The sequence below is a fragment of the Martes martes genome (genome assembly GCF_963455335.1).
Source record: "Martes martes genome assembly, chromosome: 17".
NCBI lineage: Eukaryota > Metazoa > Chordata > Mammalia > Carnivora > Mustelidae > Martes > Martes martes.
This window is the reverse complement of record NC_137905.1, coordinates 57,534,482-57,562,473: the sequence shown is the minus strand read 5'-3', so window position 1 is coordinate 57,562,473 and position 27,992 is coordinate 57,534,482. Positions and strand designations below refer to the sequence as shown.

General features: G+C 59.7%; 1 protein-coding gene across 5 annotated transcripts; it reads right to left on the bottom strand.

The window, feature by feature from the left end:
- Window positions 1-977: 977 nt before the first annotated feature.
- On the bottom strand, window positions 978-18,903 carry ZNF444 (zinc finger protein 444). Of its 5 annotated transcripts, none has more exons than XM_080827763.1 (4): window positions 18,510-18,903; window positions 11,723-12,067; window positions 4,243-4,327; window positions 978-1,738 (listed from the first exon to the last, which is right to left on the bottom strand). In XM_080827763.1, exons 1-4 carry the CDS (start codon window positions 18,759-18,761, stop codon window positions 1,119-1,121), a joined length of 1,302 nt encoding a protein of 433 aa, XP_080683889.1. In that variant the 5' UTR covers window positions 18,762-18,903; the 3' UTR covers window positions 978-1,118. The 5 variants fall into 5 exon arrangements, with proteins under 5 accessions (XP_080683889.1, XP_080683892.1, XP_080683890.1 ...); XM_080827766.1 differs by lacking the exon at window positions 18,510-18,903 and adding an exon at window positions 17,713-17,834; XM_080827764.1 differs by lacking the exon at window positions 18,510-18,903 and adding an exon at window positions 17,609-17,705.
- Window positions 18,904-27,992: the final 9,089 nt, after the last annotated feature.

The following is a 27,992-nucleotide window of genomic DNA, read 5'->3' as shown; positions in this document are numbered from 1 at the left end:
GCAGCACCCTCCTAAAGACAAAACAGCAGGGTTTGAACCCCAGGATCGTGCTGAACAGAGAACAAGGCGGGTAGGGGTCGGGGGAGCTGATGAGGCAGGCCAGGGTCTGCACTCCACAGTAAGCCGCTCCCAGGCCCTCCCCCTCTGCAGGGGTCCCGGACCGGTGGCCCCCAACCTCATGCCCCATCCTCAGCGAATACTGAATTCTTCTCTTGACAAAATTGGTTTCCCAAGACTTACTGATCTGGTATTTGGGGGTCCCCCATGAATGGGTGCCTCCCCCAAGGAAGACTCTGGCAATGGACGTAGGAACCACTGCTGTTTACAGATGTGGACACCGAGACCCAGAGCGGGTATGAAAGGTCGAGCAGCCGGGAAGCCACAGGCCGGGATTAGAACCCAAGTGGGTCTGTCACCAAGCCAGTCCCTCCATCGAGCATCGTTCCGGCTCTAAGGACGGCAGTGGAGACACCTGCTCCTGGGCCCCCAGAGGGCTGGATGAAACCCGTCTCTGGACAGCTCCTCTCCAGGCTCAAGGACGAGGAACTGGTGCCCAAGGTCCCCCCAGGACACGGGCATTGGAGGTGAGGCCGGCCTACACAGAACCCGGGACTGCCTGGGCACCTCTCATCAGTAACTTTATTACTCTCCAGATGCTGGTGAACTGTGGTCTCCGCGGTGCTTCCCCGGAGCGAGCATCGCTGTCCATCACGTACCCTTCTGGCCGCCGAGAGGGGCGAGCCAAAGGAGCCCACGAGCAGAGCCCAGCCCATCCTGTCAGAACCATCACCCCTTCCCCCTCCCACCCCCGCCCCGTGGGGAGGGGTCTCCTAGGGACAAGACATCTCCTTCCTCCAGCCTCCTCTGGATCCGGGGCCGCGCTCCGCCCCTGCCCCGCGCTCCTCTCCTGGGCCCCGCGCGGCAGGTGGAGAGGACGGGGGCGGAGGGGCTCGCGGGCGCACCCGCACGGAGTGGGACGGCCTGGCAGGCCGAGAGAACCGGATAGGGGCGTGTGGCCCGGGACAGCAGGAGCCGAGGAAGCAAAGGTTCCGACTGCAGCCGGCGCGGGAGCAGGGGACTGCGGGCCGGGAGGGGCCGGGCGGCGGGCGCGGCGTCTGCTACCCCAGCGGCCAGGCCGGGAAGGGGCCCCCGCCTCCGGGGCCCGCCGCCACGCACGCGCCCGCGCCGCCCGCCGCGCGGCCGTGGATGCGCTGGTGGCGCAGCACGTGCTCCCGGCGCCCGAAGCCCTTGCCGCACTGCCAGCAGGCGAACGGCCGCGCGCCCGAGTGCGTCTTGCGGTGACGCACCAGGTGCTCGCGCCAGTAGAAGGTCTTGCCGCACTCGCAGCAGGCGTGCGGCTTCTCGCGCGCGGGCAGCGGGCGCAGGGCCGGCCCGGGGCCGCCGGGGTGCGTGCCGCGGTGGCGCCGCAGGTGCTCCTTGCGCCGGAAGGCCTTGCCGCACTCGGGGCAGGCGTGCGGCTTCTCGCCCGAGTGGCTCTGCCGGTGGCGCAGCAGGTGCGCGGGCTTCAGGGCGGCCTTGCCGCACTCGGGGCAGGAGGTGGTGCCCGGGGCCGGGGCCGGGGCCGGGGCCGCCGCCGCCGCCGCCGCCAGGAAGGGGGGCAGGCCGGGCGCGGGCGGCGCCGCGGGGGCCGGCGGAGGGCTGCCCGGCTCCTGCTTGTAGGGGCGCGTGGCCTGGGCGTCCCCCGTCGCCAGCACCTCCACCCCGGGGGCCGCATCTCCTGCCGGGCAAAGGCACAGAGTGAGGGCGGGGTGGGGCAGGGCACAGGGGGCGGGGGCAGGCCGGGGGGTCGGGCCTGTGTCAGTCAGGAAGGGCCCTGCCCGAGCAAAGCTTAACGTCGGGAAACCATGGGGGCGGGGGAAGGGCTGATGGGTCGCGGGGACCCGCACAGTGGGGGGCGGGGGAAGGGCTGATGGTCGCGGGGACCCCGCACAGTGGGGGGCGGGGAAGGGCTGATGGGTCGCGGGGACCCGCACAGTGGGGGGCTGATGGGTCGTGGGGACCCACACAGTGGGGGGCGGGGGAAGGGCTGATGGTCGCCGGGACCCCGCACAGTGGGGGGCGGGGGAAGGGCTGATGGGTCGTGGGGACCCGCACAGTGGGGGGCTGATGGGTCGCGGGGACCCGCACAGTGGGGGGCTGATGGGTCGTGGGGACCCCGCACAGTGGGGGGCGGGGGAAGGGCTGATGGGTCGCGGGGACCCCGCACAGTGGGGGGCGGGGGAAGGGCTGATGGGTCGCGGGGACCCCGCACAGTGGGGGGCGGGGGAAGGGCTGATGGGTCGCGGGGACCCCGCACAGTGGGGGGCAGGGGAAGGGCTGATGGGTCGTGGGGACCCGCACAGTGGGGGGCTGATGGGTCGCGGGGACCCGCACAGTGCAGTCAGTGCCTGACAAACGGAGGCGGCGCACAGGCACGGGTGAGCGGGAGGAGCAGCGAATGAGGACGCAGATGAGCGGCGGCGCGTCCAGGAGTGTCCGTGAGTAGATGGTGCAGGAGCTGGGGCAAGGTAAGGTGCGGGGGCAGACGGATGGAGGACTGGTGGACGGGGGTGGGGGGACAGACGGATGGACAGACTGGTGGACGGGGGTGGGGGGACAGACGGATGGATGGACTGGTGGACGGGGGGCAGACGGATGGACGGACTGGTGGACGGGGGTGGGGGGGCAGACGGATGGACGGTGGGGCACCAGGGTGGCTCAGTCCGTCAAGCATCTGCCTTCCCCTTGGGTCATGACCTCAGATCCTAGGACTGAGCCCCCCCTTGGGGGCGGGGTCCCTGCTCGGCTGCAAGTCTACTTCTCCCCTGCCCTCCCCCACTAATGCGCTCTCTTTCACTAAAACCTTTTAAGAAAAGATTCCTGGGGCGCCTGGGTGGCTCAGTCCCTAGGTGTCTGCCTTCAGCTCAGGTCATGGTCCCAGGGTCCTGGGATGGAGCCCCGCATCCGGCTCCCTGCTCAGTGGGGAGCCTGCTTCTCCCTCTCGCGTTCCCCCTGCTTGTGTTCCCTCTTTCCCTGTTTCTGTCAAATAAATAAATAAAATCTTAAAAAAAAAATTTTTTTTTAAAGTTCCTGGTTTAAAGTAACAGATGGACAGCGCCTCGGTGGCTCCGTGGGTTAAAGCCTCTGCCTTCGGCTCAGGTCATGATCCCAGGGTCCTGGGATTGAGCCCCGCGTCGGGCTCTCGGCTCAGCGGGGAGCCTGCTTCCCCCTCTTTCTGCCTGCCTCTCTGCCTACTTGTGATCTCTGCCTGTCAAATTAAAAAAAAAAATCTTAAAAAAAAAATAAAGTAACAGATGGACAATGGAGAGAGGGAGGGATGGACAGCAGGGGGCATGGGGGTGGATGGAGAAGAGGGGACAGTGGGAAGACAGAGGCATGAACGAGCAGGCAGGCTGACCACACGATGCGTGATGCGTGGCATCGGAGTGGGGATCTGGGGAAACGGATGGGCAGGTAAGTCGGGGGGACAGATGAACCTCACATTTCCTTTCTCCAGGTTTTTAAACTCTATAGAGTTCTGAGGGGATACGCTCCAGCTCATGATCCAATTTACAAAAACAACCTCAGTGCAACTGCAAAGCGTGAAGCTCCTGCTCCCATCCACACAGTTCCTCCGCGCCAGCCACCAGCTCCCATGCCCTGGCGTCCTGGCCACCTCTCCTGGGTGCAGAGACACCTCCTGTCAGGGGCAGAAGCCACCGTCCCCACCCTGGCTCTGGCCCTGACTTGCTGTGTGGCCTCAGGCAAGCTGCTTGAGCTCCTTGGACCTTGGGTTTCCAGTCTGCTGGGCATGGGCTCCCAGGGGGCACAGTGTACCCAGCAGGCCAGCCAGAGGTGGTGTCGGCCTGGTGCACTGCAATGTGCTTAAAAATGTGAAAAACGTTTGCAAATCAGGCATGTCATAAAAACCCAAACTGTGGACTTCTCTTGAGGAAAAAATTGCTGATGTACTGGGTGACAGTCCCACGTGGCAACACAGGCAGCAAGAGAGCTGGCAGAATGGTGCCCGGCACACACCCACAGCTGGGATGCGTGTTAGGCACCCGCTATCCCGTCAGACCTCGCTGTGCCCTCTGTGAGGGCGTGTCTGACCCATCTCCAGCCCGGGTGCCCAGCTCAGGGCCTGGCACATGGCAGGGACACCAGGAATGTTCACTGAGAAAATGACTGATGAGCAGGAGGGGGACACCCCTCAGGGTGGGGGAGGGGTGAGCTACTCACCTAAGGGCATCATCCCAACATCATCCTTTCCAGCGCTCACCCCAGAGCCTTCTGTCACATCCTGAGGTGCCCTCACTGCTGGTCCCTGAAATGAGAGACCACACTCAGAAATGAGAACACACACAACAACACACACACACACAACAACAGGCTCTAATTTCCCCTGCGAGCCCCACGACGTTCAGTCAAGCCCTACCACGTGCTCTGAGGGACGCCGGCCACCAGGTGTCCTGCTGGTTACCAGGTGAGGGACCCGTCTGGGGAGCAGATCCTCCAGCCCCCAGCTAAGCCCCTCATGAGTCCCTGACTCAGATCGGCCCCAAATTCCTGACCCACAGAAATTGTGAGACAACAAGCGTTTGTTGTGGCAAGCCTCTAAGTTTGGGGTGATTTGTTACGTAGCAACGGACAACTGATACAGCAGCTTTAAATCCTACCTTCGCTTCACAATTCCTGCCCTCCGGATAAAGTGCAAACTCCTTGACAAAATACACGAGAAAAACACATAAGCTATCTCTAACTCGGGAAAAAAATAAAGTTCAGGAATGGAACTTTTCCCTGATCAAATGGTAGACCATTTCTGAGCAGAGTGCACCAGCCAGGAACACCAAAGGTTACTGAAAATGTTTCAAACTATTCTAGGTGTCTTTACGCTATTATCGTTGTTCTCAAGCCCTTGTCCCCAGAGAACCGATCAGAATCTTGGTGCCAACAAAGGAGAGCTGCTGACTCCTGAGTCCCATACACCCAACCCCCTTCTCATATTTACTTCTTTCAAATGCAACACTTAGGGTGGAAGTCAATGATGCCTAAAATCCTATCAGCCGGCAAGACGACTCTGCAGGGAGCTTCTGGAGCTTTTCCCAAACGTGCATCGTCTGGGACCTGGGAACGCCCACGGTGTCTGGTGGCGGCAGGGTGAATACTCCGCGTGGTCACCTCTGCTCCAGCAGACTGTAAACGGATTCCTGACCGTTCACGCGGCTCAGGCTGTTATGGTGCCACAGGGGCCGACCGTCTACTTGCTTCTGCTGTGGCCCACAGGCCAGCGTGCCCTGCCCACCTCCTCCTCCAGCCCCACCTCTGGCCAGGTCCCTTCCGGGAAGTCCACAGTAGAAAGCTAATGATGCCCTGAGCATGCCAGGTTCTCTCAAACCTCCACTCTTTGGCATATTCTGCTCCCTCTGCCTAGAACTCCCTCTCCCAGAGGACTCCCTTTCCCTGTCTACCTCCAACATGTCCTTCAAGACTTGACTGAGCCCCCATTGTTGCTACCACACAAAAGTTTATCAGCCCCTGTGACTTAAGAACGGTCCCTATCCTGCTACCTGTCACACCGTACTATTCAACACGGAGGTTATATGGATGCACATTATAAATGCATATATTCAGGGGCGCCTGGGTGGCTGTTAAGAGTCTGCCTTTGGCTCAGGTCATGATCCCAGGGTCCTGGGATCAAGTCCCACATCAGGCTGCCTGCTTGGCGGGAAGCGTGCGTCTCCTTCTCCCACTCCCTCAGCTTGTGTTCCCTCTCTCACTGTGTTTCTCTCTATCAAATAAATAAAATCTTTAAAAAATAAAAGATTAAAAAAATGCACATATTTAAAGCACACGATCCAGTGAGTTTCAACACGTACACGCTCCCATAACCGCCATCAGTGCCGAGATGGCAAGCGTATCAGGCCCTGAAAGTTTCCTCGTGCCTCTCCACAGTACGAATCAGCAAACCCTGATGCACTTCCTGTCGCTGCAGAGCTGTTTTCATGTTCTAGAAACTTCATACACAGAACCACAAAGTCAACAGGTACTCTTGTTCTTGGCTTGGGGTGGGGGGGTCTTTCATGCAGCACCATTATTCTGAGATTAAGGATGCTGGCCCCCAGTTTTCTTTCTTGCAGCGTCCTTGGTTCTGCCTGCAGAAGGAGCTGGGAAGTACACCTTCTTCGATTTTTGAAGTTTGTCTGGAGCTGTTATCACTTGGTCCTGAAACGTTCAGGAGACCTCCCGACAGCCAGCTGAGCGGCCCCCGGCATTTCTATGCCTCTGCTGCCTACAGAGCGTGGGCTCCAGGAGGGGAGGGCCTGGCCCACCTGCCTTCTGTGTATCCTGGTGCCAATCCTTTTAACGACAACTGTCTCGAGGCGTAATTCACCTGCAGAATTCACCCACTGAGAATTCGATCCCGTGGCCTTTAGCACGTTCACGGGCATACGACCACCCCCAGTTCTAGGATATTTTCATCTCCTGCAAACTAAACCGCAGACCTAGTAGCAGTCACTCGCGTTCCCTGCCCCAGCCCCGGGGAACCCGCAGGCTTGTGTCTGTGCGTCTGCCTGTTCTGGAAGCTGCATTAGCGGAATCCTGCAGTCTACAGCCCCTTCTCACAGGCTCCTTCCCCCTTCCCGCGTTGCGTCTCCGACGGTCACTGCAGCTGGCGTGTGCGGCTGAGCAGCGTCCGCTCGCGAGGCTGGACCACGCCGCTTCTCTATTCCAGCGGGCGCCCGGGTCACTTCCGCTGCTCGCCGGTTACACGGCCTGCCGCCCAGCTGCCGGGTCGCTCGCATCAGGGACAGATGTTGGTGGGCTCGTATGCCAGGTGGGGACCATGGGCTCCCAGGGCGGCCGGTGTTTAACCTTCACCTGCCAGACCTGTCCCACCACGGCACATTCCCGCCACCATGGAAGAGGGCTGGGCTCCGACACCGGGTGCCTCTTCTCTGTAGGCGCCAAGCGAGTGAGCGACGGGCGGGGGAAAGGGTAAGGGTCAAACCGTCTGCCTCTGCTCTGATGAAGAAACGGTTCCTGAAGGACGGGGTCAAGTTAAGCACGTACCGAGGTGTGGAGTCAGGGTCCGGTGTGAGGCTGACTAGGTCCCTGGGTGCCTCCAGCCACAGGCTTGCCTGTGGGACCCCGAGCATGGTACCTCCCACCCTGGGGTCAGGGCGGAGGGGCTGTGGTGGCGCTCGGTCTCACCCCAGGTCCTGACCTGGACTGGCACGGCGCAGCCGCCCGGGAGCGGGACACGGGCCAGGTGCCCGCCCCGCCGGCCTCTGCGGCAGCCGCGTCAGCCCGCCCGCGAGCACAGCCCGGGCAGCCGCACCGCCGGCAGGCTCTCCTGGTGATTCGAGGGCGCACACGTCCTCTGGATGGCCTGGGGCTCTCTGGTTTGGGGTCCCAGACATGGGATGCTAGACTGTGCACAGAGCAAGACACCCAGGCAGAAGGGCCATGGGGCTGAGGCTCGGGCCCTGGACCAGGCAGTGGGGGCTCCGTCTCTGGCGTACAGCAGGGCTCAGAAGCAGAATCTAGAGCCAGGGCCTGTGGGTTCCATTCCTCCCACTGCCCCTAACTAGCCCCGTGACCTCCGGCCAGTGGCTTGACTTCTCTGGGATGCGTGCCATCACCGGGGGGACGGGGTAACACTGTGCGGCACTGACCCCTCAGGGCTGGGTGGAGACAAGCAGGCTGGGCTAAGAGCGGGATTCATGGGGGCCTCTTAGCCTCCAGAGCGCTGGAGACTAGCGTCGGCCTTGTGGCTGTACAGCTGACCTTCAGTAAAAAGCCTGGACACCAGGCTTGGGAGCCTCCCTCGTCAGCATGGCGCTGTCCCCACGGCACCCCCCGGGATGGCAGCTCTCCTGAACCCAGCCCTGAGGCTCTCTTGTCTTTTCACTGAAACAAGTCAGAACTGGGAGCACCCTAGCTCTTGTCAAGTCCTGAGTCCTTCTCATGAATTACTGAACCCAGGCTGGCCCCGGGGAGCCCCGAACCTGCAGGTGGTATTAGGCAAGGGGTCCTCGGGGAACCAGCACTGCTCGCCTGGGGCAGCAAGGGCACCTGGGTTCAAGTCTGCACTTCCCACCCTGCAGGTCCCACCAGGTGGTGGGTGCGGGGAGCGAAGGCAGGAGGCCCGACCACAGGGTCCCGTGGGGTCCCGCAGGCCACGGCGGCGGGGGAGGGGGGGTCTTTCTTCCGTAGCTTCACCCTCTGGCCCAAGATGCATGGGCCCAGCGAGCCCGCCTTCAACTCTCGGGGCCACAGCTGGCTTGCCCTCCTGCACACGGGTCCCGCCAGCCTCTCCCCTGCTGGCTGTCCCTGCTCTCTTCCTCCGTGGCCCCAGGACTCCCTCCCTGAGTGCTGACCCCGGAGGCCCAGGCCGGCAGGCGTTTCCTGTTGTGACTGACCGCAGCCTGGACTCTCCTCGCCTCCGGCCGGCCCGCTCTCCTTTGGGTTTCCTGGGCTGGCCGGGGCCGGACCCCTGGCTATTGTGTGCCTGCGACCGGACGCGGGGGACTGGGCGCGGCCGGTTCAGCCCCGCCCCGGCTGTCTCCCCTCACCTGCAGCACGGACCAGGCTCTCGCTCCACAGACGTGACCGACTCCGCGCACTGCCACCTGCATCCCATGGAGGTGGTCTGGGGGGTCACCCGCCGCTTCCCGGCGAGCCCTCTTCCGAGCGCCCACCATGTACAGAACGGAAGGCACCAGGGACACAGGCGTGAACGGGACAGACGCGGCCCCTGCACTCGAGGACCCACACTCTAGTCACTGCCACACGAGCCACAGCACGGAAGGATTTGCACGAGGCCGGCTGGGCCAGGCAGGGATTTCCCTCGGCCCCCGGGGATCCCAGCAGCCAAGAACAGTCCTCAGAACCACGGAGGCCCGCACGCTGCCGGTGGCCACGCTGAGTGCCACGGCCACCTCAGGGAGCAGCCGGGAGGCTTCTGGAATCAAACACACCGGCCTCGAAACCCAGCCCTCGGGCTCCTGGCAACGGCTCCGGACAAAGAGCACTTGTGCCCACACGGACACACACAGCTCGGTCCTTACGGCAGCTGCATTCAAAACCACCCCGCACTGCAGACCACTTCTGGGTCCTTGAGCAGGGGAGGGACAGAGAAGCTGGCGTGTCCCCACCACGGGACGCCACTCGGCGCGAGAAAGGAACCACCCACCGCGACACACACGACCTCACGCGTCTGCCTCAAAGGCACCGTGCGGAGTTTCCCCAGGAGACGCACCGCACGCTGGTGGCCGCGGGCCCCGCGGTGCCGGCACAGTTCCGTGTCCTGACTCCGGCAGGGAACTGTACCCCACCCCCACCCAAAAAAGTTAAAAGTACACGGAAGCCAAGCACCCGGCTGGCTCAACAGCTGAGCGTGTGCTCAGGTCATGATCCCGGGCTCCTGGGATGGAGCCCCTCCTCCTCCATCCGTCTGTCTGTCCGTCGGGCTCCCTGCTCAGCGGGGAGCCTGCTTCTCCCTCTCCCTCTGCCCCTCCCCTCGCTTGCACGCCCTCTCTTTTGTAAATAAAATGTTAAACAAAAGCAGCCCAATGAGGCCGCGGCCCCTGCAGCTGGTAACAGCCGGCTCCGAGCCTGAGGGAGGCCCGGGAGTGGGGCTCTTCGGAGCTCCTGGGGGTCCTGGCAGCCGGGTCCGGGGCCGCACCAGGGAAGGCTCTGCCCGCATACGGAGGACCAGGGCCCCACGGACACCCTCGTCCCAGAGGCATTTCCCAGACTCCAGGTTTCCAGGTCCCTCTGCCACAGTCTGAGGGCAAAGGCCTGATGCCCAGGCGACCGCCACTCTTCACGCCTCTGCTTTAAACAGCTGTCCGCCCCACAGCAACGGGGAAGCGGCATCCAGGGGCCAGGGATGGTGCAGCGCGACCCCACAGAACCGCATCACCCCGTCCGGCGACGCTCCGGCTGGCTCCCCGCCCGAGGCTGCTCTTAGGGGGAGAGGAGAACACCCCAGCAGACAGGGGAGCTGTCAGAGCAGCCCCAGGAACCACGACTTGGTGAGACCCTGACACCCTTTCCACACCCTTTCCGACTCCTCGGACACCCACCTGCGTCCGCGGCAGACACAACGGACCCTGCGCTCCGGGCTCGGGGTGCTGACGTGTGGGGACAGCCCCAGCATCACGGGAAGAGTCGGGAGCAGGAAAAGACATGGCCTTGGAAGCAGAGGCTGAGCGAGGCCCAGGGACGGAGCCCCCCCGGAGCGGCCAGCGGGAACGCAGCCAGGTTCCAGCCAGACCCGAGGCTCCTGGCGGGAGTCGGGCTCCTGGCCGCCAGAACCCCGGGAGAGCTCATCCGGTGTCTCCTTGGCGCGGGCTCCACAGTGCAGCTCTGCAGACATGGGTTAGGGGGGCAGCGGCGGTGAACGATGACCCGGACGAGTGGCCGCGAGAGGAGGCAATGGAGGAGTGAGGCGGGCCCCGGGAAGCAGGGGAGAGGGCATCAGAGGGAGCCGGGCCAGAAAGGAGACAGGGACAGACGAGACCACGGCTGCATGCCGACAGGGCGCTCTCAGCAGGTGACCTGCCGTCATTCTGACTCCTCAGCCCTCCCGGCCTCTGACCCCGCCTGGGACCGCGGGCTGCACAACCCCTGGCCGCCGGCTCAGCCGCCTCACGCACCACTGCCAAGACGCTAAGAGCTTGGACACACTGAGTTCAATAATTAAATCCACCCTTTCTACCGTGCTACTGGAACGTTTGGGGCTACGCACAGGCTCACGTCCTATCGCTCACGGACAGCGCAGCTCTAAGCCAGGGGTCCGCACTCTGTTCCCGCGACGGAGCAGGAGTAAGGGTTTCCAGCTTTGCAGCCATCGGTCTGCGTCCGCGCTGCCCTGCCTCCGGCCTTGTGGCAGAAGAGCCACAGGAACCGCGTGGATGGACAGGCCTGGCTGTGCCCCTCTCCACAAAGCTGGAGGGCAGGGGGCAAGCCTGGCCCACAGGCTCCGGTCGGGTGACCCCGTCTCAGTAAAGCATGTAGCCCCCCACAAAGAGAGGGCTGGCGTCTGCCCTCAGCCACCAGGTGGTGACCAGTAAGGCCCGGGGGCACCCTTCCTGACACAAGCGTCTGCGTGCCTGGGGGCCTTGGGCCACACTGGACAGTCCCACGGTACAGTTTGTATCAGAGACTTCCAGACGCCCAGGGTCTGCCCGGCCTCCACAGGGGCTGGAGGGCACGGGGGTCAGGCCTGCACGCTGGAGCCCAGCAAACTCCGGGTCCCGAGGCTCGGGGAGCCACCCCGGCCGGCGACACTGCAGGCACGAGTCACACACCGTGGCCGGGAGGACTTCAGGCCGTCCACGTGGCCCTGTGAGAGGGCGGCCGGAGGCTCCGGGCCAGGGCTGGGGCCCTGTGGCTCCTTCCTCCGCCGACCCGATCTGCGCCCCTCGGCCATGACAAACCCCAACGTGAGCGAGGAGACGGCTTTCGGGTGGCTCAGAATCCTCCTCCTGAATGCAACTGGAGGGCGGAGACCCCCAAAGTTGCCATGAGAGTCAGAGGGAGGGCAGTCTCGGGGGCCCCTCTGCACGCGCACACCCGCCCCAAAGCCTCCCGCTCTCCCTCGTGCCCCGAGGCCGGCCAGCGGCCCTCCACCGGGCAGCAGGGGGAGGCCGGTCTCCAATCAGGTGAGGGGGAAGCTGGTCTCCCCGCCCCCCGCCACCCCTGCGCTCACCCAGAGCTCCTCCAGCAGGGCCACGGCCTCCTCCCCGCTCTGCGGCCGCCGGCTGCACACCCAGGCCTGCACGTCGGCAGGCAGCGCGCTCAGGAACTGCTCCAGCACCAGCAGCTCCAGCATCTGCTCCTTGGTGTGCAGCTCGGGCCGCAGCCAGTCTCGGCACAAGGCACGCAGCAGCCCCAGCGCCTCGCGGGGGCCCGGCGCGTCGCCCAGGTGGAAGTGGCGAAAGCGGTGCCACGGCGAGTCCAGGGTCAGGCCCTCGGCCGTCTGGCCTTCCTGCTTCACGGGCTGGGGAGACGGGACCTCCATGGGGCTCTGTGAGTCCTGCGGGGACAGCAGCGCCTGTGGGGAGGGGAGTCAGCACGGTCAGAGCCCGGCTCGGTGATGCAGAAAACCACTGCCTCCCGCCGGCTGCACCCCACGCACGCCCAGGTTGGAGCCGAGGCACCCGGAGTAAGTGGTGGTGCCTCTCTGCACCTCAGTTTCCCCTCCAAGGCCAAGGGTGAGCACCTGAGAAGGAAGGTGCCGGAGGAGGGGAGATGGGACCCTGTCCTGGGACAGCATGGGCTTCGGCCCTGTCTGTGCCCTCCCTGCGGGTGACCGCAGGCCCCACTGCCCCTCAGTGTCCTCCCTCGGCTTCGTGTGAGGAGTGAACACACAGAGAGCCGGGAACAGTGCGGCCCGGCCGGGCTCAGAAATCCCGCAGCTCTCGCGGGCACCATCGCCACCGCGACTGCTCGCCCGATGACACGCAGACCCCGCGCCCCCTGCGGCAGGTGCTCTAGCACACCCGCTCCAAAGCCCCCCCCCCAGCCGCTTCCTTATTCACGTCCCCCAAACCCACACGGAGCTCTAACCCAGCACCCCGGTGCCTGGAAGTGGGTTCGGCTGAAGCTGGCACAAACTTCGGTTAGAAGCCGCGGGGGCTCTACCGTACGGCGTGGCAGCTGGGGCTCCCGAGACGGCACTGTCTGCTCGGACGCTGCTAGGGAGTGAGCTTACACGTTCTCACCACAGCAAGGACAAGGGTGACGACGTGAGTTGACAGATGTGAACCGCACTCACCACGGTGACTGCGTCACAACGTACCCAGGTCAGATGGTCATGGGTAACTGAACACAACGTTCTATGTTGATGACATCTCCGTAAAAACGGAGAAAGAGACGAAGAGAAGCCATGAGGCCGGGGTCCGAATCCGAGGGGATCGGTGCCGCTAGAGGAACAGACACCCCCGGGACGTGCTCTGCCACATGAGGAGACAAGCAGGCGGCCCCCGGAGCGCGGACACAAATCTGCCTGCACCTGACCTTGGACTCCAGCCCCAGACCTGAGAGAAATCAGCGTCTGCTGCTGAGGCGCCCGCTCGGTATTCCCGCGGCCGCCCACGCCATCCAGCAGACGGGTGGGCCCCCAGTCACGTCCGGGGATCGGGCAAAGTGGCGGACTGCGGGACTTGGCCCACATCCACTCTCCCCTTCCTCCTCTGTGCAATCCCCCCCACCCCCCAAGGAAGCCATGTGCCCTCCACTTCCTCTTCCCCGTTCCCAACACGGCCTTGTCTCCGCCGGGAGACAGCCGGGGAGGTCTGGGGACTTCTGACTGCTGGATGGGGGTAGGGGAACGGGGCTGCTGGTGTCCGGCGGTGGGGAGGCAGCTGGGGGTCCTACGGCCCAAGGGGCAGCCCCATGGCACAGAATGGTCCGGCCCGAATGTTGACGGCACTGAGGCTGAAAGACCCCGGGCTAGAAGAGAGGTTCTCCCGTGGTCCAGGGACCTCCAGGGAACTGCAAGGTCAGAACGGTTCCATCATGACGGCAAGACGGTATCTGAGGGTGCACTGGGGTCTCCCACAGGCCGCACGCACACAGGCCGGACGGGGAAGCCGTCTTCTTTCAAGTCAGGAATTGGAGACATTCGCAGAAAAATAAGACCGTGTTTCCCATTATTTGTTTTGGAAAACACTGTTATTTTCCATTAAAAAAAAAAAGGTTATTTAAGTCAACATACGAAATGTTGATTACTTCTACTCCTACAGGCATTAGTAAATACTTTGAAATTTCTTTGTCCTTCCGCTTTAATAGGCTACATACCCGCAGACACAACTGCTATGAGTAAAGATGGTTCGGGATCTCCAGTAACTGTTAAGAATGTAAAGGGGCCCTGAGTTCACCACACTTGAGAACCACCAGGACTGGGGTCAGCAAACAGCTGCCTGTGGGCCAGATCTGGCCTGCAGCCTATCTTTCTTTTTTGTTTTTTTAAGATTTTATCTTTTGGTTATGGGGCTTGGACCTACAACCCCAAGATCAAGACTCGCATGCTCTACCAAGTGGGGGAGCCAGGTGCCTCCTTTTTAAAAAATTTTAGAGGATTTCTTATTGATTTATTCAAGAGAGAGAGGTAGCAGGAGAGAAAGCAGGGAGCAAGGGGGAGAGGGGGAAGCAGGCTCCCTGCTGAGCAGGGAGCCCGGGGGCACAACCTGAGCCTTAACTGACTGAGCCATCCAGTCACCCGCTTTTTTTTTTTTTATATAAAGTTTTATTGGTACACAGCCATGCCTACTTGCTCGTGCTCCGTCCCTGGCCGCTTCTGAGCTCGGAAGGCAGAGCTGCGGACATCCGGCACAGACTGAAGAGCTGCAAAGCTGCCCCGTGGCTAGAGCTATCTACTTGCTGGCTCTTCCAGAAAAAGTTTGCCAACCCCTGATGGTGGGAGACCAACACAGAAGGGATCCTGGATGGCCCCGTGGGTCTCGGCACTGACCCACGCTGGAACACCCTGCACTGTCAGGAAACCAGTTTTTCTACTGGGCTTGAGCCACTGTGTTTTGGGGCCTCGTTGCTGCAACACTTGCTCCTGATCAGGACTACAGAACAGTTCTCGCGACCCAAGGCAGGAGGCAGACGAGGGCTCTGACCACTGAGAGTAAAGAGAAGTCTGTGTTTGAACGACTTTCCTCATGACATGAGAAACTTCTGTGGCCAACCGCATTTTGCAGCAAAGGAGGTCAAGAGACAGGATCCTTGGCTCTGGGACACAGGCTCTGAGTGGCTGGGCTGAAAGGTCCCCTGGATAGCCCAAGTCCAAAGCCCTGGCTCTTAATTGCGCACTGACCATGGACATCATCTCACTGTTGGGCCAGCCGCCACACCCTCCCGCATCATCTCCCTGCTCCTGAGCCTGCCACCCTAGATGCAAATCACCCCCCAACAATCAGAAGCAGTTTTTTTTCCCTCAACGCAAATCACATTATGTCACTTCCCCACTCAAAACCCTCTGGCTGCTTCCTTGCTACACAAGGTCTCCCATCTGCCTACCTTTCTTATCTTTTACTGTTCTATCCCTGGCTCTCTCTAATCCCACCACACCAGCTCCTGGATTATATTCTCAGACTCAAGGCTAGTCCTACCGCAGGGCCTTTGTACCTGCTCTCCACCCCCTCCCCTTTACTCAGCTGGCTCCTCCCCTTTTTTGACGCCTCCACGCAATTTCCCCTATGGAGCCTCCTCAAGCCGTCCGATTAACACAGCATCCACACACCCTACCCTGCAGTTACTATCCCGTCACCTTTACTAATTTTCTTTAGCGTTTAACAAGACAAGGGTTTTCTTTGTGTGCTGTCTTCCTTCATGAGGACTGACGCTTCAGGAGAGCAAGAGACCACATTCACAGAGCCCAGCGTGCTGGCTGGCACTCAAAGAAAATTTACGGGATGATCAGTTCTATGGGATTTTAGTATTATCGCCCCCATTTTGCCAATGGAGAAGATGAAGACATCTTGCCTGAAGTCACTCAGCTAGTAAGTCACAGAGCCTAAACTCACACCCCTGTCTGCCTGGTCCACAGCCAGTCTGCAACATCACCTACCCACCCATCCCTCCGTTCAAGGGCTGGCGAGCCTGGGGTGGCAGGGAAGGCTTCCCAGAAGACCCAGGCCAGAGCTGAGTCTCCAAAGACGCAGAGAAGCCCGCTTGCTATGAGATAGATCCCCCCGGACCGGACTGGAATCTGACCTGACAGAGCCAAGGCTCAGGCATCACGCGGAAGGGTCCTGCAGTCTTGCGGGGGAGGGGGCTCACGGGTTAGCCACCAGCTGTCCACAGTGAGTGGAGAGCAGGGCCAGCTGGACTTTTCTCTGGGTCGACCACCCAGGAAGCAATAAAGAAGCTCGTTCCGCCAGGTGAACCAATCCTTACCCTCCACTTTGGTCGGTGCCTCCTGGGGCGGCCAGAGTGCTGAGCTCTACCCTGGAAGCCTCAGGAGACAGCTGCTGAGCAGGTTCGGCCTCACAATGCCCCACCCAAGCACCCCAACAGCCCTGCAGGTTGGGCACGACCAGAAGGCAACAGGATCACTCAGAGGCAGGATTCAAACTGGAACTGTGGGACCCCAGAGGCCATGCTGGTCGCACCCAGCACCTCTGCACAGCGCGCTGGATTAACTAAAGGGTTATGGGGTGGGCTCGGAGCCTTAGCTGCTTCCATTTCCAGCTCGGCCATTTATCCAGTGCATGACCTTGGACCCGTGACTTGCCCTGTGTGGACTGAATTTCTCCACCTGGAAACCAGGCCAGATAACAGCTCCTTCCCCGCATGGGGTTGCCAGGGTCGTGACCGAGAAGTGGCCCAGGATCCAGTAAGCGCTCAGGGAAAACTTGAGTGTCCACTGCAGGTTTTCCAAACCTCAGCACCAGTCCCACGTGGGGCCGGATCCTTCTGTGGTGCGGCCGCCGTCCCATGCCACGCGAAAGGTCTCTCAGCATCTCCGAAGCCAGCGGCCGTCTCCCCAAACCCCAGCTGTGACCACCACACAGGCTTCCAAATATCGCCGCGTCTCCCCAGAGAAGCAGAATACGGGCCCCCAGCCCCGGGGCTGAGAGCCACGGGCCCACGGGACATAGTCGGGGCGCAAGGGCTCTGAGGCAAGTCCCAGCTCTGCAGCCGCCCAGCGGTCCGTGCTCGCACACGGTACACCAGCACCTGTTACACACGGGGTCCCCATCGCCCGGGCTGTAAAATGGGCCGGAAAACCCGACAGGTGCGAGCGTCGCCGCGTGAGGGCGAGGGGCGAGGAAAACAGATGCGGAGCGCAGCGGCCGCGCCAGCGAGGGCTCGAGCACAGGGGAGCCCCAGGCGCCGGCACCCGCACCTCGCCAGCCTCGGAGGAGGGGGCCCGCAGGGTGACGGGGGCCGGCCGGGGGCAGCTCCCGCAGGCGAGCCCAGCCTGAGCCCCGGACGGCCGCCGGCCAACCGCCTCCCGCGCACCCAGCCCAGGCGCGGGCGCCCAGCACCGGGAGATTGAGCGCGGCGGGCGGCCTCAGCCTCCGACGCTCAGACGCCCCGCCCCCTCCGGGGCCCCGCCCCCTCCGGGGCCCCTCCCCCTCCGGGGCCCCTCCCCCTCCGGGGCCCCTCCCCCTCCGGGGCCCCTCCCCCTCCGGGGCCCCTCCCCCTCCGGGGCCCCTCCCCCGCTCCCCGCCCCTCCCCCTCCGGGGCCCTCCCCCGCTCCGCGCCCCCGCTCCCCGCCCCTCCCCCTCCGGGGCCCTCCCCCGCTCCGCGCCCCCGCTTCTCGCCCCCGCTTCTCCACTCCCCCGGCGTCCTCCACCCCGCGGGGCCGCAGACCCCTCCCACTTCCCGACCCTCCCCCGGCCCCTCCCCCTCCCGTTCCCGCTCCCATCCGGGGGGGCCTACCTCCCGCTTCGCTCGGCCCCCCCTCTTCTCCCCTCCCCCCACTCCTCCACCCCTCGGTCCTTCGGCCTCCAGCCCCACTCTCCCCAAAGCGCGTCCAACCGCCCCCCAACCCTCCCTGCCCCCCATCGCTCACCTCACTCTCCCAGACGAGGCCCCCCAAGCCCCCTCACTCGTCGCACATGCGCACAAAGCTCACCTGGACTCCATGCCCCGGCAGGCTTTGCGCCAAACTCATCCGTCCCCTTCCCCCCAACACTCAGGCACCGAGCCTTCCGTTCCGCCCGCCCCCACCGGCCTCACCCGGAACTACATTTCCCAGGAAGCATCGCGGCAAAAGGACGCTTCCCTTTAGCAGCTCGCCGTGACGAACTTCGCACGCCCGTCTCCAGATAGCTCTGAACTACACTTTCCAAGGGCTGTCGAGGACGGCCCGCGGCCTACTAGTCCAAGGAAAGAGGGCCTCTCAGCGCGCTAGGCTTGGAACTACATTTCCCAGAATGCCTGCAGGGTTTTCCCCCCCCATTGGCTCGCGCGCGGGCGCGGACATGCGCAGACGTGCCGACGGGGAGGCCGAGGGGGAGAGGAGGAGCGGTCTAGGCGGCGTTGTCCCGAAACAGATGGAGGTTGGATGCCGGCGGGTGCTCGGGAAATGAAATCCCCGGGCTGTCGCGGCGGGCAGGCGAGGAGGAGGGGCCTCGCCAGAGTTCGGCGCCCTTTAGGCCTGCGGGGTGCGTCTCCTTGAGAACGGGTCTGCCCGGTCGGCGCTGCCAGGGTCCGAGGCCGGCGCGCAGCGGGTCGCGCCTGGCTGGGGCCGACCTGGGCGCCGTGGTGCGGCTTCCCCGGCGGGAGCCCGGCGCACAGCGTCTGGCCTCGGGGTCCGCTCCTGCGTGAATCGGGAGACGGTGCTGTCGCCACACGTCCCTGGCGTGCCCCCATCGGACAGGGCCCTGCCTCAGTTTCCCCACCTCGGAAGCGGGAGGGCGGGAGGGCGGGAGGAGATGGGCCGAAGCTCCCACAAGCCGCGTGGGCCGGGCGCAGCGCTGGACGTCGTCCCACCTCCCGTTGCTGGAACGGACGGTGATTTCCCCCAGGTTTACCTGCGGTCGGTGGCCGAATGCGAGCTTCCCGCCCGGCCCCCCGGTCGGCCCCTCGTTCCTCTCGCTTCGTGAGTTCCAGCCCTCCGGCCTCCTTTCTGCTCCAGGAGCAGCGCTCCTGTTTGTTCCAGAACTCCCTTGCCCTCGCAGATCTGGAAGTCCGCCCAGTTCTCCCTCCCTCCGCCTGCCCCAGCCCCCGGTACCCCGTATGGGTGGCGTTGGGCTGTATGTCTTCTTGGGACGGGCTGACCGCATGTAGCACAATGTTCTCTGCGTTCACCTGTGACGTGGTGCGTGTCCAAATTACCTTCTTTTTTAAGACTGGTTAATAATTCGTTAGGTGTAAGGATATCGCATTCTGGTTTTCCATCCATCAGAGGGTTCTTAAATCTTAAAGGATCATGTCACCCTTGCTTAAAACCCTTCAGCGCAGACTCTTGACTCTGGCCTGCAAGATCTGGCATAATCCGACCCCTTCAGATCAGCATTCCTCTAGTTTAGGTGGTGCCTTGGTGCACATCAGCAGAGGGTGCCCTCAGAAGGACTGTGGGCCCGAGTGGGCCCGAGCCAGGGCATGGGCCTGGCAGGGAGACGGAGCGCGAGATGCAGCAACTTCTCCCAGAGGCCGGCCACTTGCAGGGAGCAGGTTCACCCCAGCCGCCGCCCAGTACCGCGTTCCTTCAGGCGTGATCGCGGTGCTCCACCACAGTGGCCCAAGGGTTCCGAGTCAGGTCCCAGACCAGCCACACAGCATCGCCCCCGGGGCTGGTTGGAAATGCGAACTCTCGGCCCCCACCTCAGACCAACTGATTGAGAAACGCCGGGGATGGGCCCCGCGCTTTGGTTTTTTGTTTTTGGGTTTTTTTTTTTTAGTTTTTTTTTTTTTTTTGACAGACAGATCACAAGTAGACAGAGAGACAGGCAGAGAGAGAGAGGGAAGCAGGCTCCCCGCTGAGCAGAGAGCCCAATGTGGGGCTCGATCCTAGGACCCTGAGACCATGACCTGAGCCGAAGGCAGAGGCTTAACCCACTGAGCCACCCAGGTGTCCCCCCCCCCCCACCCCGCGCTTTGTTTTAACAAGCCCTCCTCGGTGCAGTGGGTCAATAGTCACCGCTCACAGGGTCCTTGTGCAGCCGCACGGGTGAATACATGCAAAGCCCTTAACATCCTGCAGGGTGGAGAGGAAGTTGATAAACACTGCTTTTTTTTTTTTTTTTAACTTTACCTACAGTTAAGGTAACTGATAAATGCAAGCCCAGCCCAGTTGCAAAGTTGAACACCAGCCCCCACGCTTCCCGCTCCATATAATAAAAACAGCTTACTTTCTCACAGAACATTGTCTACTCCTGTCTTGCGTAATTCATGGGTACAGGTCACTTTTTTTTTTTTTAAGATTTTATTTATTTAGGATCGCCTGGGTGGCTCAGGCAGTTAGGCGTCTGCTTTCTGCTCAGGTCGTGGTCCCGGGGTCCTGGAATTAGCTCCTCCTCAGGCTCCCGCTGATCCCCCCTGTCCCGCTGCCTGTGCTCTCTCTCTGCCAAATGAATGAATAAAATCTCAAAAAATAAAATTCTATTCGGTTATTTACTATTTTAGAGAGAGTGTGTATGTGTGAGCAGGGGGGGGGGGTAGAGGGAGACTGAAAATTTCAAGCAGACTCTGCTGAAGTCAGAGCCCAGTGCAGGGTCTTGGTCTTAAGACCCTGAGATCATGACCTGAGATGAAATCAAGAGCCCCACACTTAACGGACTGAGCCACCCAGGCGCCCCGACCCCTTTTAGACGTGGGGCTCTGCATCTTCATCGTGCACTGGGCCTCACAGATTAAGTAGCCATTCATGTCACACCATCTTGATGACCCGGGTAGTGTCCACACACAGCGCTGTTCCTCCAGCGCCCGAGGGCACCATAAATGCTGGTGAGGAATGGAAAGAAGGAATGACTCCCTGGATGTCCTTCTACCACTTTTTCACCTGGTAACATCATATGGTCCTCAGCAAGCCATTTAGATGCCACCTCCTCCAGGAAGCCTTCCTAGATAACTCCCACCCCAATAAATCTGGATGAAGCTCCTCATCCGAGCTTCCACAGTACCCCTTCTCTCCATCTCGTGCTTGGACTATTTTTTTGTATCTGCCCTGCTCATCGTCGGGCGAGCACCTCAATCACAGAGACCCAGTCGTCAGAGCTCCCAGCGTGGGGCCTGCCTGGGTGAGTGAATAAGGATTGAAGGAAAGTGGTTCTTTTTTTTTTTTTTTTTTTAAAGATTTATTTATTTATTTATTTGACAGATCACAAGTAGGCAGAGAGACAGGCAGAGAGAGGAGGAAGTGGACTCCCCGCTGAGCAGAGAGCTGGGATGTGGGGCTAGACCCAGGACCTTGAGATCATGACCTGAGCCCAAGGCAGAGGCTTAACCCACTGAGCCACCCAGGCGTCCCTAAGGAAAGTGGTTCTTAACCTTACTTCCCAGGCCTGAGGGCAAAAATTCTTTTGGCAGCAGATCTGGCCCTTATCCTACCAAAGCTCCTGGGCTCCTTTGTAGCACCGCTATAATTATTACTCAAAATAATAATTAACGTTTTCTCCTTTGTACGGTGCTTTAAAGCAGGGAGATTCTCCAGGGTGGGGAGGGGATTCGGTTCATGCCTGGGTGTCCAGCCCCCAGCACCCGCAGGCTCAGGTGATGTTTATTGGATAAACGGGTGATGGATGAGTGAGTACGGAGCCAGCCAGCCAGTCTGCACCCCAGCTCCTGGGGGCTGGATTGTGAGTGTGAGTCATCTTCGCCAGGCCCCAGGAAACCCTCAGGAATGAACAGTTAAATTATGAATGAATTGCTTAATGAGGGGCACACACTGCCTATTATGTTATTCCGCCCTACGCGCTCTCTCTGGAGCTGCAGAGCAGATCAAAGCATCAGCCCATTTTACAGCTGGGACGATTGAGGTTGCCCCAGGAGACAGACTGAGAGAGACACAACCAGCAGCGGGTGCGGCAAGCCCGCTCTTCCGCCCTGTGGCCCTTGTGTGGCCCAGGTGGCGGGTCTTCCGCTGGCCAGGAGAGCCTGGGCAGGCAGACGGTGAGCAGGCCGCCAGACCAAGGGAGCCAAGCAGACCTCACCTGCCAACCCAGAGAATTCCCTGGGAAGTTCTGCCCAGCTGTTTCCACACATCTGCCCAGAGCAAACGCAGCCTCTCGGAGGCCACAGCTGTGGGCGGTTCTCTCAGCTTTCATCCCCCGTGTCTTGTCTCGGGAGGCTAGAGTTGGAGGGTCCTGGAGGTGAAGTCAGTGAGATGCGCTGGGCTAAGAGTTGGAACCAAAGTCAGGCTGATGGAAGGTTCTGGAGGACTGGTCCCAGGGCACCTCAGGAGGGCTGGAAGGTGAGTGCAGCACAGGGTGGCCAGCGGCTGAGGAAGCGGTGGTAAAGGACGGGGGTCGCTTGTGTGCCGGGGCCGTTCGTGATTTCTGTGGTCGTGGTGTGTGAGTCCATGGGCGCCGTCCCAGACCTCGGGGCTTCAACAGCACAGTTACCCCCCCCAGTTCTGGAGGCCAGACACCCAAGATCAGGGTGTCAGCAAAGTTGGTTTCGCACAGCACTAACCACTCTGAGCAAGAAGGCCAATCCTCTGGTATGGGATCCATATATAATGATCAATTTTCTTTGGAAAATAATATTTAGTTTCATTTTTCAAGAAAGAATTCCAACCAAGCTTGAAAATAACACTCTTGGGACCCCTGGGTGGCTCCGTCGGTTGGGCGTGTGCCGTCAGCTACTGTCATGATCCCAGGGTTCTGGGACTGAGTCCCGCATGGGACTCCTCGCTCAGCGGGGAGCCTGCTTCTCCCTCTGCCGGCCGCTCCCCCTGCTGTGTGCACGCTCACTTTCTCTCTCTGACAAATAAGTAAAATCTTAAAAAAAAATTAAAAATAAATCAATACATAAATAAATAAAATAATTTTCTTGTATAAATATGGAATACAGGTCGCTGTGTGATGTGGCCCTTCCCCAGTGCCCCTTGCTTGGGGATCCTGAGGACCTCGTGTGCCGTCTTGTGCCATGCTACAGACGCCTGCCGAGGTTCGACGTCTCTCTCCACCACGCTGGACATCCTCAAGGAGGAGGGCGGAGGACCAGGGCGGGGGCGTCCTGAGTCGGGGGCAGTGCCCCTCGCGTCCACCGAGACTGGGTCCCGCCCTCCTCTGGCCCCAGACGTGGGACCAGCCACTCGAAACATCGCATGTCCTGCGATAACACCAGGAAAAACTGCCCGCGGTAAATACGCCGTCATTGGAAACACGAGTCCTGCAGCAACGAGGAGTGTTTCTCAGAACCTTACACCCACTTGGCATTTATGACGAGCTTTTATGGCTCTGAGAACAATTCGCTGCCGGGAGAGGAAAGTGAGCAGGCTCTACGGTTTGTTCACACCGACAACCGCTCACCCCCTCTTGTTAATTTACTCCTCCAGCAGAGTTTACTTGAAATGGATGAAACCCAGGGAGTCAGAATATGTTTTTCTTATTAAACAATAAAGTCATTGCGTATGTTTAAATCAAGTTCATTAAAAGCTTTTTGGCTTTACAGGGGTCTTTGTGTTTTTATTTTGGTTTTTTGGTTGGTTGGTTGGTTTTGGTGTGTGTGTCTTGTTTTGTTTTTGGTAATCTTTTTCCTCTCTGGGGGTCAAGAGTTTTCGGAAACAAAGCACAGTGTAAAGCCAGTCCCAGCTCAGCAGGTCTGGGGAGAGGCAGAGGCTGGGAGGATAGGACAGAGCCTGGGGCAGAGGACTAGCAGCGGGGGAGGGCTCAGTAGCGGCTCTCAGATCCCTGTCCCCACTTGACCATACTATTTGAACGTCTTTGAACACATGAGCGGCACCATGAGCACCGAGCTTCCCCAAACTGCGCGAAGAGGGAAATGACTACCAGTGTGGACAAAACTAGACTTAGGCAGCAGGCTGGCCTGGGGCACGCATGCTCCCCTCCTGTCACCAGTTTTCTCCTGCGTGAAATAGAAGCAGCGAGAGTTTCTATCTAGTCATTGAGATGCATTCAGTTACCAGTCCTGAAAGCTTGGTTCCAACTTGCTTAAGCTTAAGGAAGGATTTCTCAGCCGGCAGGAAAGTCCTGAGGAAGGGACCAGCTCCAGGGTCCCTTTGATTTAAAGGGACTTAAAGACGTCACAGGGCGCTGGGGTGGGGGAAGGGGGCGTCTGTGTCAATCAGTTGGTTAAGCATCAGCCCTCGAGGCTCAGGTCATGATCCCAGGGTCCTGGGATCAAGCCCCGCATGGGCTCTCTGCTCAGTGGGGGGCTGCTTCTCCCTCTGCCCCCCTCCCCATGCCCCATGCTTGCATACGTGTCCTCTCACTCTCTCTCTCTGAAATAAATTAGTAAATGCATCTTTCCTGCTGCCTGTGGTGTGGATCTGTCCTCAAACTGGTATCCCTTGACCTGGGGCCACAAGCTAACAGTCAAGAAGAAATTCTTGAGATGTTCTTGGCGCAAAAAGGGGTTTTCATGGCAGTATAGGGACAGGACCCGTGGGCAGAAAGCGCAGCGCGTTGGCTGCAGGAAGCTGGTGCTCCAGGAGGAGGGGATGTGCAGGGAGGATGTGATTGTAGACGTCTCGTTCGAATTCCTACTCGTAAAACTACTTTCGCCAGAATTCTCTGGTGCTTACCATTCAGTTCGGTATTAACTGTGGGTGAGATGTGCGGACGGTCACATGAGACCCATTAAGAATGCAGCAGCGAGCACGTATCTGATCTTTATCGGGACTATGAAGGCGATAGGTCAGCCTTCTGGACTAGAGGTGAACGTTTCTCTGCTTCAATCTCTCAGCCACCCTCATGGTGGCAAAATGACTTGCCCCCACCCCAAGCATCGCATCCTGTATTCTGCCCTCTGGGAAGAGAGCCAGGACAAACTTACTTGTCCACACCCCACTGAAAACACCTCTTTATCGCGCCGGCACGAATGGGGCTACATCCTACCCAGAGACAGAGGCCACAGGACGTGATTCTGCTCTGATTAGCTTGGACCTACGGCAGGTGTTCCTCTCACTTCCTAAAGCCCAGGGGTGGAACTGTCCCCCTCAGTCCCCTGCACCCCCCGCCCCCACCCCTGCGCCTGAGATGCAAGGAGGAAGTGTGGAAGTCTGGGGAAGCCTGTGGCAGGGAGGGTGTCTGGTGTCCTAAAAGCGCCCACCGGGTCCTCTACGCAGGGTCGCTAGATACAGCAAATAAGAATACAGGACATACAGTTCCGTTGGTATTGAACCACAAATAATTTTTTTGTGGGTAAATATCGGCATATTTTCATCCTAAAGAATAACTCATCGTTTCCCTGGAATTCAAATTTGACTGGGCGTCCTTTAGTTTGTTTGATGCTAAGTCTTTGCAAACTTTCTCGTGGGCCAGACTCGCTTATGCACCAGGTTAAAGTGCCCGTTCTGACTCGGCGGGGTAGGGGTGGGGGTGGGGGGGACTCTGCATTTCTCACAGGGTCCCGGGGATGCGGGGCGGCAGGCTGGAGGCTCACACCTTGAGGACGGGTCTGCACGACCTCAGGGGGTGAGATGGCGAGGAAGCCTAGAACAAAGCTCACAGCCCTGCGCCCGGCCCAGGCTGAAGACTCCAGCCAGTTGCTCAGGCTGCTCATTACCATAATGATCTGGGTGCGTGTGTCCTTCTCCCTGACTCAGGACACTTCTCCGTGATGGAACAGCAGCTGCAAAGTCTCTGCCCACCCTGCAGCTGCCCTGGCCGCTCAGTGGCCGGGGAGGTTTCATCAGGGGGGACACGAGAGGGGCTGACACCTGGGGCTTGGGCCCCGGGACCCCTATGTCTCTGCGAGCACAGCGGTGCTGGGGGCTCACCTGCACCTCGCCCAGCCCGTCTTTGTTCACTCACGTTGACCCCGAATGAGGCTTGTGGGTGCACTGTGCTTTGGTCACAGCGACACGAACCCAGGTGGCCAAAATGGGGATTTCCTGGAAGGAGTCGGGAGGGACTCAGTTCGTGGAAGTGAGAGCCCAATGACCAAACCTCAGGGGGGTCAGGGGATGCTGGGGACCCCTGTGCTCAGTCCCCACCTCTCATCTCTCAGAGGAGGACATTTTCTCCTCCTGCAAATTGACTTCCTCCACAGGGTGGAGAAGAAGCAAAGCTTCTCCATCCCAGAGAGAAAGCTCCCAAGGAAGGGCACGGATTGGCCTGGCTCGGGTCGGAGAGCCGCTGTCTGCTTCCTTCTTGACAGGCGCGCTCCATTCTCTCTCCCCCTCTCCCCCTCCCGCACCATCTTATTCAGTCCCGTGGCTTTCAATTCCATCTAGGTGCTGAGGCGTTCCTAAAGGGGAGCACGGCCATCGTGGTTACTGCCCGACAGCTGGAAACCCCGCACTAGTTAGGGTAGAGGAAACTTCCAGAAGAAAGAAACTCATGTGATTTAGTCTGTAATAAATACTGTGGCTGGGGGGCTTATGAACATCAGAAATGTATTGCTCACAGTTCTGGAGGCTGGGAAGTCCGAGATGAAGGTGCCAGCACCATCACCTTCCGGTGAAGGCCCTTTCTTGGCTCAGAGTCGGCCTCTCCCTGCACTCTCACTGGTGGAAAGGCTAGAGATTTCTCTGGAGTCCCTTCTATCAATCGTGTTCATGAGGGCTCCGCCCTTGTGATCTAATCACCTCCCAAAGGTCCCCATCTCTTAATATCCTAATATTGATACCCTGGTATCACTTTGGGGGGTTACATCTCACCATGAGTTCTGAGGGACATAAACATGCAGACCACCAATATGCATTATATACAGTGGTATGCATTATCATGGCATGTCATATTATTCGCTTTCTTACTTAGAAAATTTTTAAGTGTGATAAAATAGAGCATAGGAGTTACCGTTTCAACCACCTTTTAGTTCACACTGTTGTGCAATCATCACAATCTGTCTCCAGAACTCTTTGCATCTTGCAAAACTCAGTCTCCAGACTCCTGAAACCCTCCCTCCCCACCTTGTTCCCAGCCCCTGGAAATCACCCCTCCCCTTGCTTCTCCATGAACTTGGCTCCTCTAGGCACCTCGTGGAGTCATACAACCTTTGTCTTTCTGTCTTATTTCACTTCGCATCACACCCTCAAGCTTCAACCAGACTGCACCGTGTGTCCAGTTTCCTTCCTTTTTAAGGCTGGATAACATACGAACCACATTTTCTTATGCCTCAACAGCCACTTGTTTCCATCTTTTGCGATTCATGTTGCTATAAACACGGGTGTACAAATCAGATGCTTATTTCCTGATGATGTAACAATGTCGGGTGGGCATTGGGCACGGGGAGAGACGGTTGTGGAGGGACCCCATCTTCTTGGGGCTCTACCCTGCCCTAGGACCTGGGTGTTTTCTGTATCCAGGGAAGAAGGTGTGGGGCAAGCAAGCTTGTTTTTCAGAGCCGAGGCTTGGAAATGGTCTGTGTCCCTCTGCCCCCATCTTAGTGACAAGTATGATCAGGAGGCCGCACTCAGATGCCAAGACGGGTACCTGCAGTCCCAGAAGGGAAGACGCACTCAGGGGTGGCTCTATACTCTGGAAGGGAAGGGCAGGTTTCTCTGACCACTCACCCGTCTCTACCGCATCCCCGTCCTATGCTTCGGACGTATCTCGTTATTGGTCGGGCAGTCTTAAGAGAGACTCAGAAGTATCGATGGTTTCAATCAGACAGAAGGTCGTTTTGCTCACGGAGGCACAGAACCTGTTTGTTTGTTTTTTTTTTAAGATTTTATTTATTTATTTGACAGACAGATCACAAGTAGGCAGAGAGGCAGGCAGAGAGAGAGAGGAGGAAGCAGGCTCCCTGCCGAGCAGAGAGCCCGATGCGGGACTCGATCCCAGGACCCTGGCATCATGACCTGAGCCGAAGGCAGAGGCTTTAACCCACGGAGCCACCCAGGCGCCCCCACAGAACCTGTTTTTCACTATGCCAACAAGTGTCTGCCTGGAACCTCCTAGCTTGCCCCTCCACCGTCCTCAACACACAGCTTCTGTCTGGTGATCCAAGATAGCTGCTCCAGGTCTCACCAGGCCGGCCAGCTGGGAGGGTGGAAATGGGAGAGGGAGGAAGCTGTGCCCCCACTTGGCCCTCATCAGGCCACTGCAGACACACACTGAATGATCTGAGTCAGAGGACACAGATGTGTCTCAGCTGTCACGATGTAAAGTTCATGCCCACAATAATAATAATTAGTTTTTAAAAATTTACTTTTGTGGTACTTCTGAAGGTGAGACACAGGCATATCTGACCTTTTATGTCTACATTTAATACAGTATTTTTTTTCTGAAAGGATGTTATTAGATCAACAATGCACACCTTACGATTGATGCAGACTGAGATGTGACCCAGACAGTGGACAGAGCAGAAGTAACAATACTAGTAGGTCTTGTTGATGACTAGCATTTTCACCGAGACTCGGCTATGAGGCAGGTCCTGGACTG

What these genes read in the sequence shown, in the direction of transcription:
- ZNF444 (XM_080827763.1), bottom strand. Translation starts at nt 18,761, where the DNA reads ATGCGGTCAGCCCGTCCCAAGAAGACATACAGCCCAACGCCACCCATA. An exon ending in CATTCGGCCACCGACCGCAG is followed by an intron (nt 12,068 to 18,509) that starts GTAAACCTGGGG and finishes CCCTCCCCACAG; the next exon opens with GCGCTGCTGTCCCCGCAGGA. An exon ending in CCCTGCTGGAGGAGCTCTGG is followed by an intron (nt 4,328 to 11,722) that starts GTGAGCGCAGGG and finishes CTCTCATTTCAG; the next exon opens with GGACCAGCAGTGAGGGCACC.